General features: G+C 42.2%; 1 protein-coding gene across 1 annotated transcript; it reads left to right on the top strand.

Annotated features, from left to right (window-relative positions):
• The first annotated feature begins 1,967 nt into the window (after window positions 1-1,967).
• TEX43 (testis expressed 43) lies at window positions 1,968-6,823 on the top strand. The gene is made up of 3 exons (XM_055302513.1): window positions 1,968-2,053; window positions 2,826-2,934; window positions 6,614-6,823. The coding sequence occupies exons 1-3, from the start codon at window positions 1,968-1,970 to the stop codon at window positions 6,821-6,823; spliced, it is 405 nt and encodes a 134-aa protein (XP_055158488.1).
• Window positions 6,824-19,062: the final 12,239 nt, after the last annotated feature.

Raw genomic sequence — 19,062 nt, 5'->3', positions numbered from 1 at the left:
GGCATTTAAAGTGGCAGGGGCACCTGGGTGGCTCAGTTAGTTAAGCGTCTGCTTTTTGCTCAGGTCATGATCCAGGGGCCTGGGATTGAGCCTCATTCAGGCTCCCTGCTCAGTGGGGAGGCTTCTTCTCCCTCTCCTGCTGCCCCTCCACCCCCAGGGGCTCGAGTTCACACTGGCTCTCTCGAATATCCTAACAAATAATAATTTTGCAGAATCTTCCTGAATGACCCAGAGAAGGGCATCAAATGGTGTTCACTGGTACCAGTGAATAGAAACTCTTAACTTCCTGAAATTCTACAAATACTCATTGAAACCATATGCTGAGGGGATTGATGCAAAATGTTCAGCAGGATTTTCGATGTGTTCCAGATAGCTTTAATCATGAAAGAACTGTGAAAGTGTGAAAGAGGTGAAGCATGAGAGAACTGTCTTAACCTCACAGAAGAAATCCAATTCAGGGCAAGTATCAAGGTGAGAATTTTAAGGTAGGGAACAAAGTCACCTTACAGAGCCCTGTGAAGTCACCCCAGAGCATCCTCTGGAAAGAGAAGCACCAAAACATGGGTACTGCTGTTGGCTGATGGCTTTAGCAGCCCCATTGGGCTACCTTCAACCTCCAGGTCACACCAGGACTAAGAGTAGATGTAGGAAAAAGAATGTACTGTGATCTTTCCTCTTTGAAATGGCACCTTGGCCCCTTCCTCAGCTAAGGATCTACCTATCTGCTGCTTAGTTCAAGCACTGGTAAGGTGACCTGTTGCTGCCTTGCACGCTCACCATCAGCTCCCCGTAAGTGGTGTATGGCCAGATCCCCTGAAGGAATTTCTCCACATCTTTGTACACTTTTCTATATTTTTGCTGAACAGTGATTCACATGACTGATGTCAAACCTCTGCATTCTGCTGAGGGAGGTGGCATGTCCTCTTAAGATTGCAGAGTTTGGGTGTTCACAGTCTTCTGCTCGAAGACATGCTCCAGAAGCAAGGTAACTTGGTCTGAGTGGATTGAGAGTCCCATTGGGGCACAGGCCAGAACCTGGAGTCCTCCCCAGTACTTCAACTTACAAGGTTCCTTATGTTTTTGTCTACTAAAATTACTCTTCTGTAAACCTTTCTGCCTATCCAAATCTAGAAATGTCTATCCAGGGATTCCTGGCTGGCTTAGTCGATACAACATGCGACTCTTGATCCATGATCCATGATCGTGAGTTCAAGCCCCACATTGGGTGAGGAGATCACTTGACAAAAAGAAATGCTTATCCAAACTATTGTTAGGTATATACTCCATAGTCTCACCAAACTATCTGGCAATAATTCTTGCTGCTTAGCCTCTTTTCTTTTTTCTTTTCTTTTCTTTTCTTTTCTTTTCTTTTCTTTTCTTTTCTTTTCTTTTCTTTTCTTTTCTTTTCTTTCTTTCTTTCTTTTCAAGATTTATTCATGAAAGACACAGAGAGAGAGGCAGAGAGACACAGGCAGAGGGAGAAGCAGGCTCCATACAAGGAGCCTGATGCGGACCTCAATCCCAGATCTCGGGATCATGCCCTGAGCCAGAGCCAGACATTTAACTGACTGCACCACCCAGGTGCCCCCATTTTTTAAGTTGTCCACGAGAAGAATGATATTTTAATCCTAGGGGTATAAAAAACACTAAAAACAGCTCTAATCTCCACATTTAAAAAAATTGTTTTTGTAAGTTTTATTTATTTAATGTCTACAGCCCACGTGGGGCTTGGACTCATGACCCTGAGATCAAGAGTCCCATGCTCTTTCAAATGAGCCTGCCAGGCACCCTTTAAGCTCCACATTCTTTTTCTTTTTCTTTTTTTTAAACTCCACATTCTTAGTCAACTGCTGATGTAACTGCTATGGGTTGCTATGAAGTTAGCCAGACAGTGTTCTGTCTGAGGCAACAATTAGATGAGTGAGTTCATGAAGTTCTGGATGAGAATTCTGTCCCTACTGGCAGTGATGGCTTCAGGGAAAGACACTTGTCCTATCCTACCTAAACTTGCCAACAGCTGTACTGATGAGAGTTCACATAAGCCTTCTAATAAGTGAGGACTTGAGGGTTCTGGGTTTGGGGTGAGGGAGGGTTGTGTTTTGTTTCATTTTTTTGTTTTTTAAGATTTTATTTTATTATTTATTCATGAGAGATGCAGAGAAAGAGAGAGAGAGAGGCAGAGACATAGGCATAGGGAGAAGCAGGCTCCATGCGGGGAGCCCAATGTGGGACTCGATCCCAGGACCCTGGGATCACACCCTGAGCTGAAGGCAGATGCTCAACCACTGAGCCACCTAGGCGTCCCAGTGTTTTGTTTTGTTTTGTTTTGTTTTGTTTTGTTTTGTTAGCCATCTGGGAGCTACACAGATGAGGACAAACATCTTGTGCTTCCCTTGGCATCTATATAGAAAGGTTTATGTTCCAGAGGGAAACAATATGTGTGCAGAAAAAGCAATTCTTTCCTGAGTGTAAAGCAACTATTAAATTCAGAAGCTGTTGTTTGTGGCTGGCCAGAGACTTCCTCAGGCCACGGGTAGGCCTGGGGCAAATCATGGTGTGCTGCCTTCTTCCTTAGGATCAGGTTAAGTGAACATCATGAGCAATTTGTAAAGGATGGCATGAAGTTACAGGGACAGATATATCCAGCCTGACTCTTGATCTTGGTGATACTTGGAGTTTTAATGGGTTCATTATTAGATGAGCATCAAACAATGACATAGCTCCCTGTCCTACAGTCATGTCCAAACACGGACACAACACACGAACAACGCTAAAATGACTGTATTTAACTCAACAGATATATATCCTTCCTTCCTCATTTTCAGGTCTACTGAGGTTCATTTGCCACGGTTTTCATTAAAGCAAGGGATGATCCCACGACATTACATTATGCCTTGGAAAGAAAACATGATATTCAGGAATATGAATCTGAAGGTATTTTCCTATAAATGTTCATCATAAAAAATTCATAGTTAGATGGTATAATTTAATATATCTCTGAATAAGCATAGATAACTGTACAAAGGCTATTTTTAAGTTTATATTTTTCCAGCTTTATTAGGAATAATAAACATAGGCATTTAAAGTGAACGAAGTGATGACTTGATAAACATACACCCTGTAGAATAATTAACAGGATCAAGATAATTAACACATCCATCACCTCACATAGTTAACTCGTTTTTCTTCTGGTGACCTTAAGATCTACTCTCCTCAACTTTCAAGTATACACTACTGTATTATTAACTATAGTTACCAAGCTGAACATTAGATCTTCAGAACTTGGTCTTAGGGGCACCTGGGTGGCTCAGTGGTTGAGCATCTGCCTTCAGCCCAGGGCCTGATCCTGGAGTCCTGGTATCGAGTACTGCATCAGGCTCCCTGCATGAGGCCTGCTTCTCCCTCTGCCTGTGTCTCTGCCTCTCTCTTCTCTGTGTCTCTCATGAATGAATAAAAAAAATCTTTAAAAAAACAAACAAAAACCTTGGTCTTAGAACTGAAAGTTTGTGCCCTTTGACCTATGTCTCCCCATTTCTCTTTCCCTCCAGGCCCTGGCAACCACCATTCTTTTGTCTGACAAAAACTATAAACTATTTGATGCACTTTTACGTAAACTTGCAAGGAAGAATTAAATAGCAGTAGCTATTCAAATTACCTAAAGACAATCTTGAAATAGATAAAATATTTATTTCAGAAATCTCTGCCTACCTTTCTCTCTGCATAATACCAACTCACAGAATTAACTTAATGGGGCATGTAGGTGGCTCAGTTGGTTAAGCATCTGACTCTGGATTTCGGCTCAGGTCATGATCTCGGGGTGGAGCCCCAAATTGGGCTCCGAGTTAAGCATGCAGCCTACTTAAGACTCTCTCTCTCTATCCCTCCCTCTTTCTCCCTCTGCCCCTCCTCCTGCTAGTGTATGCTTTCTCCCTCTCTCTCTAAAATAAATAAATCTTTAACAAAAGAATTAATTAATATTAACAAAATGTTCTATTAACATTCAAGTTGTAGTACAGAGCATGCATTTTTAAAGCTATACTGCATATACAGGTTAAAAACTATGGGAATAGTTTGGCTAGATTTACAGATAAGACTTGCTTCCCATTAAGCATTGCTATTCAGTCAGTATTTTCAAAACATTTTCCAAATTCAGACAGATGGGATCACTTGTGAAAAGGTAAGCTGTTTCTTTAAAGGAGAAGAGAGGGGATCCCTGGGTGGCTCAGAGGTGTAGCCCCTGCCTTTGGGCCAGGGTGTGGTCCTGGAGTCCTGGGATCGAGTCCCCTGGCGTGGAGCCTGCTTCTCCCTCTGCCTGTGTCTCTGACTCTCTCTCTCTCATTCTGTGTGTCTATCATGAATATATAAATAAAAAAAAAATAAAGGAGAAGAGAATCCATTGTAATAGACTATAGCAGGAGATTTCAAATTAGGATTCCTAGAAAGAAATGGGTTTGCATAAATATGCAAATTTCTAGCAGCTAAGCAATTAAGGTTGAATATACTTTACAGAGTATCATATCATGTCTATTATGAATATTATTATATGAATACTAATATATGAATATTAATATAATATTAATATATATGATATACAGAATATATCACAAAAATATTGTTTTTTTTTTAAGATTTTATTTTTTTTATTCATGAGAGACACAGAAAGAGGCAGAGACATAGGCAGAGAGAGAAGCAGGCCCCCTGCAGGACTCATCTCAGGACCCCAGGATCACGATCTGGGCCGAAGGCAGATGCTCAACCGCTGAACCACCCAGACATCCAATGGCTTTATTTTCTTAGAAACTACAGAAACACAATATAGTGCTTGAAGCTGCTATTTGCCCTGAGATGATTATTTTGTATGTACTTTTATCTGATACTTTGAAAACGAATATAAAATGGAGTAAGTCAAGATTCAAAACATCACATTTATCTGGTTATGAAGACTTCTGCAGGCTTAATATTGGGTTGTATTTCTTGTAATTCAGTGGCTTGTCAAGTCGTTTTGCCTGTCCTAAATAGCTTTAGCATGGTGACAATATTAGCATTGACTTTTTCTTTTTCATTTGCCAGAACTACATGGCATAAACTCTGAGCTGAAGTCAACAACAAAAAACTGTCTTGAATGTATCTTGACCTCACTCTTGAGAGCTATAATCTGGCATAATTTTCTCATAGCTGTTTCATTCGCACAATTTAGTTGACAGTGTTCCTAACAATTTAAAAAAATAAAATTAGTGACTGGTGTAGAGAAAGTTCTCCCTGACAGGGTAAAAATGAAAATTAAGTGAGAACTGAATGAAAGGAATGTACACTGGGTGAATACTAGCTGTGCTTTCCTTCCTTTTACTTATCTTCATTTTTCTACCGGAGAGGATGTAACTATGCAACAACATCACAGTGAGAACACAGCATAGTGGAGATGGGGCTGCACCCCAACCTCCCCAACACCCCCCACCCCCCTACCTAGTGCAATTCAGTAGAACCCAAGAACCAGAAACAGATACATATGTAAGACAGTAGCTCAGGTAGCTGCTCTTTCTCCTGGCCCAGTTGCCGTGGCAGCAGAGCTAATATTGATCTTATATTTCATAGTTGGCAAAATCTTTTCATTCACATGTAATGTTTTATTTAACACTCAATTCTTGACTAACACCCATTTTATATTCTGGAAAATTGAGTCTCACAGCTGGGTAAGTGACTTGTACAAGGTCACATAAGCAGTGAAGTGCATGATTAATTAGCAGTCCATGTCGCTCTTCCTGGTGGTCTGGAAGCAAGCCATAGACCATTGCTTTTTTTTAAAAATAAAAAAAGGGGGCTGTTGGGGCTCCTGAGTGGCTCAGGTGGTTAAGTTTCTGCCTGTGGTTCAGGTCATGATCCCGGGGTCCTGGGATAGAGCCCCATGTTGGGCTCCCTGTCAGCGGGGAGCCTGCTTCTCCCTCTCCCTCTGCTTCTGCTCTCCTGAGCTCGCTCTCTCAGATAAGAAACAAACATCTAAAAATAAAAATCAAAAAAGGGGATCCCTGGATGGCTCAGCGGTTTAGCACCTGCCTTTGGCCCAGGGCACGATCCTGGAGTCCTGGGATCGAGTCCCACGTTGGGCTCCTGGCATGGAGCCTGCTTCTCCCTCCTCCTGTGTGTGTGTCTCTCTCTCTATCTGTGTGTGTGTCTATCATGAATCAATAAATAAATAAAGCTTTAAAAAAAAAAGGAATGTTATATTGTTCTCTCCACTAGACCTCTTATCTTTCCTTTTTTTAAAAAAATATTTATTTATTTATTTATTTATTTATTTATTTATTTATTTATTTATTTGAAAGAGAGAGTTAACGGATGTGGTATGTGCTCAGGGATGAGGCAGAGGGAGCACAAGCAGACTTTGACCTGTGTGCTGAGTATAGAACCTGTTGCGGGGATTTGACCCTGAGACCGTGACCCGAGGCAAAACCAAAAATCAGATTGGATGCTTTAACTGACTGAGCCACCCAGATGCCCCTAGACCTTCCTTCTCAACAGGGGTAGTTAGGAAAAGCTATTGGGGAACCTCCACCCTCATCTAGTCAGGTGCTGTTTGGTGTGATTTACAGTGAATTTTTCTTTCCCAACCCCTTAGCATGCAGAAGTGCGTGGGATCCATGCTGGCCCTTTAGAAGACTCTCTGTTTTTGAATCACAGTGAAAGGCTTTGCCACGGGGAAGATCGAAAAGTTGTCTTGAACAAAGGCCCACCAGAAATAAAAATTGCAGATATGCCTCTACATTCGCCGTTCTCCAGATACCAAAGCACTGTGATTTCCCATGGCTTCAGGAGGCGACTGGTCTAAGGATGGAAGAATAAAGTGCCAAAGTATTTTGATCTCAGTCTCTTTCTCTCCCCACAAATTTAAGGCTGTTGTACAATTGTATTTCACCTCCAGATTCAACTTTTTTAAAGGCTATGAGTCAGTTGTACTCTTTGTACATTATTAAAGTTTTTGAAAGGAAACAGGCTCCAAGAACATTGGAGATGAAGTAGGGGACAAGACAGACTCTCACTGAAATAAATTTCACACCAATTAGTTAAGACATTTAACTGATGGATCCACACCAACCATCTATCTTCACTGTGCTGCTCTTTGTCTTCTCCTCCCTCCTTTGTTGCTCATCACCTCCAAAGCTCAGTGTCAGATGAGCCAAACTGAGAATGAGTGGCAGGATGTGGAATTATTTCTACTCCTTCTCTGTCTGCCCCAACATCATCTTTCTGCCCCACCTCACCAACACACCTCCCCTACCATAGCTGGTGAGTCCCGGCAACTATTCAACATGGTAATTTTAAGTGTTTGGCAGATACCTCTATGATACACTCACTGCATGATTTCAGCTAAAGTCTATTTTTTGTATTGGTTCAGTGTATCCAAGTATCAATCTCCTGCAGCAAAGAATGGATGAGCATAATTTAACAACCAAAAAAAAAATGACCATATGTAAAATGGGGCAGCACTGTAGAAGAGGGTGTAGTGGTTTCTTGAGCAATTACCTTAGGATCCAGCAATTCCACTTCCAGGTATATGCCCAAAAGAATTGAAGGTGGGAAGGCTGGGTCGAGGGGGTGCCTGCCTGGCTCAGTTGGTACAACATCCAGTTCTTGATCTCAGGGTTATCGTGGGTTTAAGCTCCATACTGACTGTAGAGATTACTTAAAAAATAAAAAGAATTGAAAGCAGGGACTCAAACAGATACTTTTTTTTAAAAAAAATATTTTATTTATTTATTCATGAGAGAGAGAGGCAGAAACACAGGCAGAGCGAGAAGAGCCTGCAGGGAGCCTGACATGGGACTCAATCCCGGGTCTCCAGGATCAGGCCCTGGGCTGAGGGCAGCACTAAACCGCTGAGCCATCCAGGCTGCCCACAGACAGATACTTTTTTAAAGACTTTATTTATGAGAGAGAGAGAGAGAGGCAGAGACATAGGCAGAGGGAGAAGCAGGCTTCCTGCTGGGACCTAATCCTGGACCCTGGGATCACGACCTGAGCCAAAGGCAGATGCTCAACCACTGAGCCACCTAGGTGTCCCTCAAACAGATATTTTTGTGTCAATGTTCTTTTTTCTGTGTGTGTGTGTGTGTGTGTGTGTGTGTGTCAATGTTCTTGACAGCATTATTCACAATAGTCAAAATGTGGAAAAAACTCAAGTGTCCACTGACAGATGAATACATAAACACGATATGGTATACACATGCAATGGAATACTATTCAGCCATAAAATATACTGAAATTCTGATACATGCTACAACATGGAGGAATCTTGAAAATATTATGCTAAATGAATAAGCCAGACATAAAAAGACAAAAATTGTATGATTTCTTTTATATAAGATACCTAGAATAGGGGATCCCTGGGTGGCGCAGCGGTTTAGCGCCTGCCTTTGGCCCAGGGCGCGATCCTGGAGACCCGGGATCGAATCCCACATCGGGCTCCTGGTGCATGGAGCCTGCTTCTCCCTCTGCCTATGTCTCTGCCTCTCTCTCTCTCTCTCTGTGACTATCATAAATAAATAAAAAATTAAAAAAAAAAGATACCTAGAATAGTCAAATTCCTAGAGAAAGAGTAGTAGTTACTGAAGGCTGCAGAGGAAGAGAGAATAGGGTTGCTATTTCATGGGTACAGTTTCACTTTGAAATGACGAAAAAGTTCTGGAGATGGACAGTCATATGACAAGGTAAATGTACTTACTGCCACTGAATTGTACATTCAAAGAGGGGAAAATTGGGGATCCCTGGGTGGCTCAGCGGTTTGGCGCCTGTCTTTGGACCAGGGCGCGATCCTGAAGTCCCAGGATCGAGTCCCATGTCAGGCTCCCAGCGTGGAGCCTGCTTTTCCCTCCTCCTGTGTCTCTGCCTCTCTCTCTCTCTCTCTCTCTCTCTCTCTCTCTCTCTCATGTCTATCATAAATAAATAAATAAAATAAATCTTTAAAAAAAAACAAAGAGGATAAAGTAAACTTTATGTCATGTATATTTTACTGCAATTTAAATCTGGAAAAATTTTTTTTTAATTTTTAAGTAATCTCTACAGTGAATATGGGGCTTGAACTCACAACCCAGGATCAAAAGTCATAGCTCTACTGACTGAGCCAGTCAGGAGGCCTTTACCACAATTAAAAAAAAAAAAGATCATAGTAGATCTAAGCCACACTCCACCCAGCCAAGTGTTCAGATTACCACAGTAAGGAAACTCTTAGAAAAATGGACAGAGATGTCTATCTGACATCAACCTAGAGATCACTAAAATATAAATAAAGTAATATATATACATACATATAAGTATATACATACACACACAAGGTGTTAAAAATTATTAGACAATTAAGGTGATACAAACTTTAGGTGTTACAAACAAACACTTTAAGTGGGCTGCCTCCACTAGAAGAAATGCAGAATCCGATGGAAGGCAAGAAACTTTTATAGGATAAAGAATAAGAAACAAGGAAGGAAGTACACCATAGTTGGCTAGCATTGGGTATTGGCTGGCTGAATATACTGCATTTCTGATGAGGCAGGGCATTTTCAGGGACATGGCAGTTATCTGAGCTTTGGTTTGCTGACGTGACACCCTGGGCCGGAGCATTTCCAATTTGGGTCTGAAAATCTCTGGGATTCCCAAGGTCAAAAAAGCCATTTGATAGGTCTTTCACATTCTGTGAACATTGGTGATCATATTTGATCTTTACTAGTTAGCTTCCTGAGAGGCTGAGGTGCCACCAAGGGGAGTCTGCCACCAAGGTGGAGAAGGGGAGTCTGGCCAACAAGATGAGCAGCAGCTGGAATGTAGTCAGCAAATCGACTCACCATGCTGTGTGCACCTCAGTGCATTAAGGAGGGCCCTGGCAATATGGAGACCATATGAAAAGTGTTCATTAAAACTTCTCAGGCTTTTACATGATTTCTCAAGAGAAGCTTGGCTATCAGAATACATCTTTTTCTTTTTTTTAATTTTTTTTATTTATTTATGATAGTCACAGAGAGAGAGAGAGAGAGAGAGAGGCAGAGACACAGGCAGAGGGAGAAGCAGGCTCCATGCACCGGGAGCCCGACGTGGGACTCGATCCCGGGTCTCCAGGATCGCGCCCCGGGCCAAAGGCAGGCGCCAAACCGCTGCGCCACCCAGGGATCCCCTCTTTTTCTTTTTTTTTAAAAGATTTTCTTTATTCATGAGAGACACAGAGAAGGCAGAGACATAGTAGAGGAAGAAGCAGGCTCCCTGCAAGGAGCCCCATGTGGGACTTGATCCCAGCATCCTGGGATCAGGACCTGAGACAAAGGCAGACACTCAACCGATGAGCCACTCAGGCGTCCCACATCTTTTAAGAATAGGGAAAGAGGCACCTGAGTAGCTCAACTGGTTAAGCTTCTAACTCTTGATCTCAGCTCAGGTTTTAATATCAGGGTCTTGAGTTCAAGCCCTGTGTTGGACTCCAAACCCAGTGGAGCCTACTTAAGAAAAAAGATATATGGAAAAATAGATGTGATAAAACCCTGAATGAAAAATCAGTATTTACACCGTTTTGTGGACAAAAAAGAATGTACGTCACCAGAAAACAATGCAAAAAGCCAGTGCATAAGAATGTGTATATAGTATAATTTCTGGATGGTAAGATTATAAATGATTCTTATTTACATACTTGTACCTTTATAAATTATCTACCTTTCTGATGATAAAATGTGTATTTTATCATCAAAAAAGAAGGAACACTTCCACATTTGTACACATTACTCCTCTGTAATCTGCTTGTTGTAGTTCCACACCCAAAGTTAATGTCAACTCTTACACAAAACCTGTTTCATACTTCATCTTTCCACGCTTTTTCCCAGTTGGTTCTCCACCTAAGACTTCTGCTTCTTGACCAGAAGAGGTCTCTGTTGCATTGCTCAAGAAAAAAAAAAAAGTTTATTTCATGAATGAAAATTTTGTCCTTACCTGTTGGTAATACTATAATATTAGAGAAGTTTGAGAGAAAAATTCTTCAGAGTCTCTGTAACAAATTTCCAAACCGTTTTTTATCAACAAAGGGAAGCTTGAACCCTTAGAACCACCACCATTAGTATCTAGCACTTTCTGATAGAGTCAGAGAGGAATTTTATCTGATATGTAAAAAATTGTAAGTAGAGGGACGCCTGGGTGGCTCAGTGGTTGAGCATCTGCCTTTGGCTCAGGGGGTGATCCCAGGGCCCTGGAATTAAGTCCCGCAAAAAAATGAAAGTAGAAAAAGAGAAAACAAGGTAGTGGATAAGAGAAAACAAGGGAGTGGATACACATTTAAACAGGAAAACATATGTGTTCTAGGCACAAATTGAAAACAATCAAAGGGGAGCCTGGGTGGCCCAGTCGGTTGAGCGTCCACCTTCAGCTCAGGTCATGACCCTGGGGTCCTGTGATCGGGATCCTAGGATAGAGCCCTGAGTCAGGCCTCCTGCTCAGTGGGGAGTCTGCTTCTCCCTCTCTGCCCTGCTTATGCTCTCATTCTCTCTCAAATAAAATCTTTATAAATAAAATAAAATAAAATAAAATAAAATAAAATAAAATAAAATAATCAATCAGGGAAGTGCTTCTTTGAAGCACTTTATAGGGATTTATAGTCAGACTGACCTGGGCCAAAATCTGATGCCACTACTTACTGTGTGGCTTAAGGCAAGCTCCACATCCCGAACACCTCTCTTTTGCTTTCCCAACTGGAAAATGGGCTTAGCGACAGCTGGTTCAGTGGGTTGTTGTAAATAGTCTATTAGATTACCTGTAAAGTCCATAGCATGACACTAAGTACCCTGTACATATTATTCTTAAGTCTGTGGATGGGCATGGGGTTAGGTTGCCAGTTAAATTTTAGCCTTGCTATGGCTGACTTAGTTACAGAGTAGCTTTTTCTGGGAAGAATAATATAGTGAATTCAGGAAATAGAAAATCCCAGAAAATGAGAATAGGAATATTCTTCTATTTTTCTTTTTTTTTTTTCAAGAAAAGGAACATTTTTATGTGTTATTTTGGCTTCAAATATTCTCACCTCAGAGAAAACCAAAAAATTCACACCTCTAATCTTTTTAACAGGCTAAATTGTGATTTCCACTCCAAGCTGCATGTCTCAAATAATCATCTCACCAAGAGTCTGAGATTCAACAGAGGAGCTCCTTATCCACCCTGCTCTTTTTTTTTTTTTGAACCTACTTTTTTCTCCTGAATTGTCTATTCCTGAAATTATCTAATATTGATAAATATCATCAATCAATAGCATACCTATATTCTCAGTTTTCTGGGTCTCAGAAGTCACTTAGGACTCTGCTACCTTCCTGACCAAACCGCTGAGTTACATCTGTCCTTGTAGGTGGATAGTGGTATAGACACAGCTAGCTTTTCTTTCCTTCCCAGTGAGGAGTCACTCTCCTTTATATATAAAATATACATATATATATTTTTTTAATTGAAGTTCAATTTGCCAACATATAACACCCAGTGCTCATCCCGTCAAGTGCCCTCCTCATTGCCCATCAGCCAGTTACCCCATTCCTCCACCCGCCTCCCCTTCCACTACCCCTTTGCTCATTTCCCAGAGTTAGGAGTCTCTCATGTTTTGTCAACTTCTCTTAATTTTTTCCACTCATTTCCCCTCCTTTCTCCTATAATCCCTTTCACTATTTCTTATATTCCCCATATGAATGAAACCATTTAATGATTGTCCTTCTCCTATTGACTTACTTCACTCAGCATAATACCCTCCAGTTCCATCCATTTCGATGCAAATGGTAGTTATTTGTCATTTCTAATAGCTGAGTAATATTCCATTGTATATAGAGACCACATCTTCTTTATCCATTCATCTGTCGATGGACACTGAGGCTCCTTCTACAGTTTGGCTATTGTGGACATTGCTGCTATAAACATCGGGGTGCAGGTGTCCCAGCGTTTCACTGCATCTGAGTCTTTGGGGTAAATCCCCAGCAGTGCAATTGCTGGGTCGTAGGGTAGTTCTATTTTTAACTCATTGAGGAATCTCCACAGTTTTCCAGAGTGGCTGCACCAGTTCACATTCCCACCAACAGTGCAAGAGGGTTCCCCTTTCGCCACATCCTCTCCAACATTTGTGGTTTCCTGCCTTGTTAATTTTCCCCATTCTCACTGGTGTGAGGTGGTATCTCATTGTGGTTTTGATTTGTATTTCCCTGATGGCAAATGATGCAGAGCCATTTTTTCATGGCCATGTGTATGTCTTCTTTGGGGAAATTTCTGTTCATGTCTTTTGCCCATTTCATGATTGGATTGTCTGTTTTTTGGGTGTTGAGTTTAATCAACTCAACTTTACAGATCTTGGATACTAGCCTTTATCTGATATGTCATTTGCAAATATCTTCTCTCATTCTGTAGGTTGTCTTTTAGTTTTATTGACTGTTTCTTTTGCTGTGCAGAAGCTTTTTATCTTAAGTCCCAATAGTTCATTTTTGTGTTTGTTTCCCTTGCCTTCATAGATTTACCTTGCAAGATGTTGCTGTGGCCAAGTTCAAAAAGGGTGATGCCTGTGTTCTCCTCTAGGATTTTGATGGATTTTTGTCTCACATTTAAAATTTTCTTTTTTTAAAACAATTTTTATTTATTTATGATAGTCACGGGGGTGGGGGGCAGAGACATAGGCAGAGGGAGAAGCAGGCTCCATGCACCGGGAGCCCGACATGGGACTCGATCCCAGGTCTCCAGGATCGCGCCCTGGGCCAAAGGCAGGCGCTAAACCACTGTGCCACCCAGGGATCCCACATTTAAAATTTTCAACCATTTTGAGTTTATCTTTGTGTATGGTGTAAGAGAATGGTCCAGTTTCATTCTTCTGCACGTGGCTGTCCAGTTTTCCCAGCACCATTTATTGAAGAGACTGTCCTTTTTCCAGTGGATAGTCTTTCCTGCTTTGTTGAATATTAGTTGACCATAGAATTCAGGGTCCATTTCTGGGTCCTTTCCATTGATCTATGTGTCTGTTTTTGTGCCAGTACCACACTGTTGATGATCACAGCTTTGTGTAGTACAGCTTGAAATCTGGCATTGTGATGCCCCTGGCTTTGGGGTTCTTTTTCAATATTCCCCTGGCTATTTGGGGTCTTTTCTGATTCCACACAAATCTTAAGATTATTTGCTCCAACTCTGTGAAGAAAGTCCATGGTGTTTTGATAGGGATTGCATTGCACGTGTAAATTGCCCTGGGTAGCATAGATATTTTCACAATATTAATTCTTCCAATCCACGGAATATTTTTCCATCTCTTTGTGTCTTCCTCAATTTATTTCAGTAGTGTTCTGTAGTGTTTAGGGTATAGATCTTTTACGTCTTTGGTGAGGTTTATTCCTAGGTATTGTATGGTTTGGGGTGCAATTGTAAATGGGATTGACTCCTTAATTTCTCTTTCTTCAGTCTGATTGTTAGTGTAAAGAAATGCCACTGATTTCTGGGCATTGATTTTGTGTCCTGCCACACTGCCGAATTGCTGTATGAGTTCTACCAATCTTGGGGTGGAGTCTTTGGGGTTTTCTATGTTCAGTATCATATCATCTGTAAAGAGGGAGAGTTTGACTTCTTTGCCAATTTGAATGCCTTTTATTTATTTTTGTTGTCTGATTGCTGAGGCTAGGACCTCTAGCACTATGTTGAATAGCAGTGGTGAGAGTGGACATCCTGCTGTGTTCCTGATCTTAGGGGAAAGGCTCTCAGCGTTTCCACATTGAGAATGATATTTGCTGTGGGCTTTTCATAGATGGCTTTTAAGATACTGAAGAATGTTCCCTCTCTCCCTACACTCTGAACAGTTTTGATCAAGAATGGATGCTGTATTTTGTCAAATGCTTTCTCTGCATTTATTGAGAGGATCATAAGGTTCTTGTTTTTTCTCTTGCTGATGTGATCTATTACGTTGATTGTTTTACAAGTGTTGAACCAACCTTGCATCCCGGGGATAAATCCCACTTGGTCATGGTGAATAATTTTCTTAATGTACTGTTGGATCCTATTGGCTAGTATCTTGTTGAGAATTTTTGCATCCGTGTTCAACAGGGATATTGGTCTATAATTCTTTTTGGCGGGGTCTTTGTCTGGTTTTGGAATCAAGGTAATGCTGGCCTCATAAAAATGAGTTTGGAAGTATTCCATCTCTTCCTATCCTTTGGAACAGCTTTAGTAGACTAGTATTATTTAGTAGTAGTAGTATTTCTTCTTTAAATATTTGATGGAATTCCCCTGAGAAGCCATCTGGCCTTGAACTTTTATGTCTTGGGAGGTTTTTGATGACTGCTTCAATTTCCTAGCTGGTTATTGGCCTGTTCAGGTTTTCTATTTCTTTCTGTTCCAGTTTTGGTAATTTGTGGTTTTCCAGAAATGCATCCGTTTCTTCTAGATTGCCTAATTTGTTGACATACAGCTGCTCATAATTCGTGCTTAAAATCATTGTATTTCCTTGGTATTGGTTGTGATCTCTCCTCTTTCATTCATGATTTTATTGAGTCTTTTTTCTTTGTAATAAGGCTGGCTAATGGTTTATCTTTCTTATTAATTCTTTCAAAGAACCAACTCCTGGTTTCGTTGATTTGTTCTACAGTTCTTCTGGTCTCTATTTCATAGAATTCTGCTCGAATCTTTAATTATCTCTCTTCTTCTTCTGCTTGGTGTAGGTTTTACTTGCTGTTCTTTCTCCAGTTCCTTTAGGTGTGAGGTTAGCTTGTGTATCTGAGTTTTTTCCAATTTTTTGAGGGATGCTTGAATTGCGATGTATTTCCCTCTTAGGACTGCTTTTGCTGTATCTCAAAGATTTTGAATGGTTATATCTTCATTTTCATTAGTTTCCATGAATCTTTTTAATTCTTCTCTAATTTCCTGGTTGAGCCATTCATCTTTTAGTAGGATGATCTTTAACCTTCATGTGTTTGGGTTTCTTCCAGATTTCTTCTTCTGATTGAGTTCTAGTTTCAAAGCATTGTGGTCTGAAAATATGCAAATACACTCAGAACCAAGAGGATCATCCTCTAGGACACCTCAGGTAGACTACATTCTCCCTCCACTACCACTTCTTCATCACCACCATCTCCCAGTCCCCCCATTTTTTCCTTTTCCTTTTTTCTCTTTTTCCTCTTTACTTTTTTCCCTACTTTTTCTTTTTTTCTCTTTGGAATTTTTGGCCTTTTATTTTTCACTATTTTGTTTTAAAATTTGTTTTTCACTTTAGTGGTCCTTTTGTTTTATTTTGTTCTGATCTTCTTTTTCATTTTATGGTCTCTGACCTAGTCAGAATCATCTAGGGTGAAATTTACTTAGGTTGTGGTTGATATTCTTGACTCAGCTCATTCATACAGCCACTCTGCACTGAACAAAATGACTAGAAGGAAGAATTCACCACAAAAAAAAAGAATCAAAAACAGTACTCTCTGCTACAGAGTTACAAAATACAGATTTCTTTTTTTTTAAAGATTTTATTTATTTATTCATAGACACACACACACACAGAGAAGCAGAGACACAGGCAGAGTGAGAAGCAGTCTCCATGCAGAGAGCCTGACGTGGTACTCGAACCAGGGTCTCCAGGATCACGCCATGGGCTGCAGGCAGTGCTAAACCGCTGCGCCACCGGGGCTGCCCCAAAATACAGATTTCAATTCGATGTCAGAAAGCCAATTCAGATCCTCTTGGTTCTGAGTGTATTTTATTCTGTTAGAAGATTCTCATTCCCAAATTTATGTAAACCAGCAATACTTGTAGAAAGCTCCAACACTGACCACCAAAACATATAAAACATAAAAGAGGGGGGAGGAATGGGAATGAAGAGAGAATATAATCTCACAGAATGAACCAGCAAGGTATTCCATTTGGTTCTGGGTGCATGCTGGTCATGTTTTAGAAGGTATTAACTTCCGTCATTGTAGAACAAAAAGAGGCAGAGAAAACAAAAAACACAAACCAAAAACCCAAATCTCATATATCTCTCCAAATTAAGTATGTTGAAGGGAATCCAGAAGTGAAAAAATATATCTAAGACATGTAATTGTAGAAATATGAAAGTCAAAAGAGAAGAAACTTAAAAATGAAGACCTGGTAACGTATGGTAGTTAAGGTGGAAAAAGAGAAAAAATATTGGAAGTTTTTAGTCTGATATAAAAACAAGTTGAATGGAAAAAGGAAAAAATTCTAAAAAAAAAAGAGGAGGGACCATCTATGGTCCCTCGATTTTCCCTTGGTCCTGGAGCTTCCCAGCGCCGCGTGGTCCAGAACTTGCTCCTCCCTGTCCTTCCAGCTGGTCTTCTGGGGGCGGAGCCTGCCGCGCTGACTCTCAGGTGCGTGCACCTGGGGGAGACGCCCTGCCCCCCGCCAGGTGCCGGGCTCCGCCTGCGCTGCTCCCCCTGCGAGGCCTCTGTCCCCCGGGCCCCCCTGTCCCGGGCTTACGGGAACGAGGAGGAACCAGCAGGATGGCGGCGGCCGGCTCTCCAGCCCTGGAGTCAGCTCCGCGGGCAGCACCGCAGGCTCCCCTGCCCCCGCCCTGGCCGAGGTGCTCCCGGGGCGGCGGGGGCGCTGCTCCGCGCAGCTCGGGGCGCCCGGCGGCAGGAGAGGCCGCGCTGCCCTGGGCCCTCCCCACCTCCGTCCGCAGCCGCCGCCTGCCCCCCCGCCCCACTCCCCCAGATGCCCCGGGGCTGCGGCGCTCTAGCCCCTCCCCGAGGTCGGCCCGCGGGGTGCAGGGAGCTCTCCCCGGGCGCCCCCCTCCTGGGGACCCCTGGAGCCTGGAGGCTCTCCCTCTCCCTCTCCTTCTCCCTCTTTCCTCTTTCCTCCTTCCCTTCCTTTCCTTCCTTCCGCCGTCCTACCTTGCTGGAAGCCAAAGCTCTTCTCTCTGTAGAGTCCCGGCTGTTCTCTCTTTAAATCTCAGGGCGAATTCCTAGGCCTTCAGGAGGCCTTGACAGTTATCTAGGCAAGTTGGTGGGAGCCTGTGAGTTGAGGACTCGCGCTCCTCCGCCACCTTGCCCGCCCTCCAGGGGTCGCTGTCCTTGCACCAAGTTCCTTCCAATATCCTCCTACTCTGTTCCCTCTCCCCTTTCTCACCTTCTTCATAAATAGGTGAGGACAACTCAGGCGGTCCCGCAAGCTGCTTCTAGAGTAATTTTGCTAATGCGCTATGTGATTCCTTCATTCTCCCGCTCAAAAGTCATTCACAGAGGTCTGGAGATGAATGGTGGTGATGGCTTCACAGCAGTGTGAATGTACTCAATGATGCTAGAATGGTACACTTTTTAAAAAATTTATTTGAGAGGGAGAGAGAGAGAGTGAGAGAGAGAGAGAGAGAGAGCTAGCACACAGAGAAGCAGACTCCCTGATGAGCAGAGAGCCCAATGTGGGGCTCAATCCCAGGACCCTGAGATCAGGACCTGAACCAAAGGGAGACGCTTAACCAATTGAGTCACCCAGGTGCCCCTGGAAATGTATACTTTTTAAAGAGTTGAAATAGCTTTCTGATATGTCTACTCTACTACAGACACAACAACATGTTAATGATTCAAAGACCAGAGCATAATGTTAGCTAAGGACCGTCACGATCCAAACCAGGTCATCTTCATTAGCAGGAGGTCTGGCATCCAGGACAATGGAAGGAGGGATGGTGGTTATCTTATTGCCCATGACACCTGTGCTACCACCCACATGCTTGTACCCACTGTCCTTTCTCTGAAGTCACCTCCCTCCACGGTGGCTGGGAATGGCTCATGCTTTGTCCTGGATACAGCTTCTCCACCCCCCACCCTGCCTCCTCCCAACCTGTCTAATATAACCATGTCCTGATCTATCCATCCATTCAAAGTCCAGCTCAATTGCATTTTGTCCACAAAGCCTTCACTCTTACCTCTCGTGTTGGAAGTAATCCCTCCCTTGCTCTGGGCTTCCACGGCATTATCTATCATCTATCTATCTATCTATCTATCTATCTATCTATCTATCTATCTATCATCTATCTATCTATCTATCTATATAAGATTTTTATTCATTCCTGAGAGATACATAGAGGCAGAGACACAAGCAGAGGGA

The sequence above is a fragment of the Nyctereutes procyonoides genome, unplaced genomic scaffold (genome assembly GCF_905146905.1).
Source record: "Nyctereutes procyonoides isolate TBG_1078 unplaced genomic scaffold, NYPRO_anot_genome, whole genome shotgun sequence".
Lineage (NCBI taxonomy): Eukaryota > Metazoa > Chordata > Mammalia > Carnivora > Canidae > Nyctereutes > Nyctereutes procyonoides.
The sequence above is the reverse complement of the archived record's forward strand: the minus strand, read 5'-3'. Positions and strand labels throughout refer to the sequence as shown.

Excerpts from the sequence above, each read along its gene's own strand:
- TEX43 (XM_055302513.1), top strand. The coding sequence starts at position 1,968 with ATGGCTTCAGGGAAAGACACTTGTCCTATCCTACCTAAACTTGCCAAC. Across the intron at positions 2,054-2,825 it reads TCACATAAGCCTTCTAATAA|GTCTACTGAGGTTCATTTGC; the intron begins GTGAGGACTTGA and ends CCTCATTTTCAG. Across the intron at positions 2,935-6,613 it reads TCAGGAATATGAATCTGAAG|CATGCAGAAGTGCGTGGGAT; the intron begins GTATTTTCCTAT and ends CCAACCCCTTAG.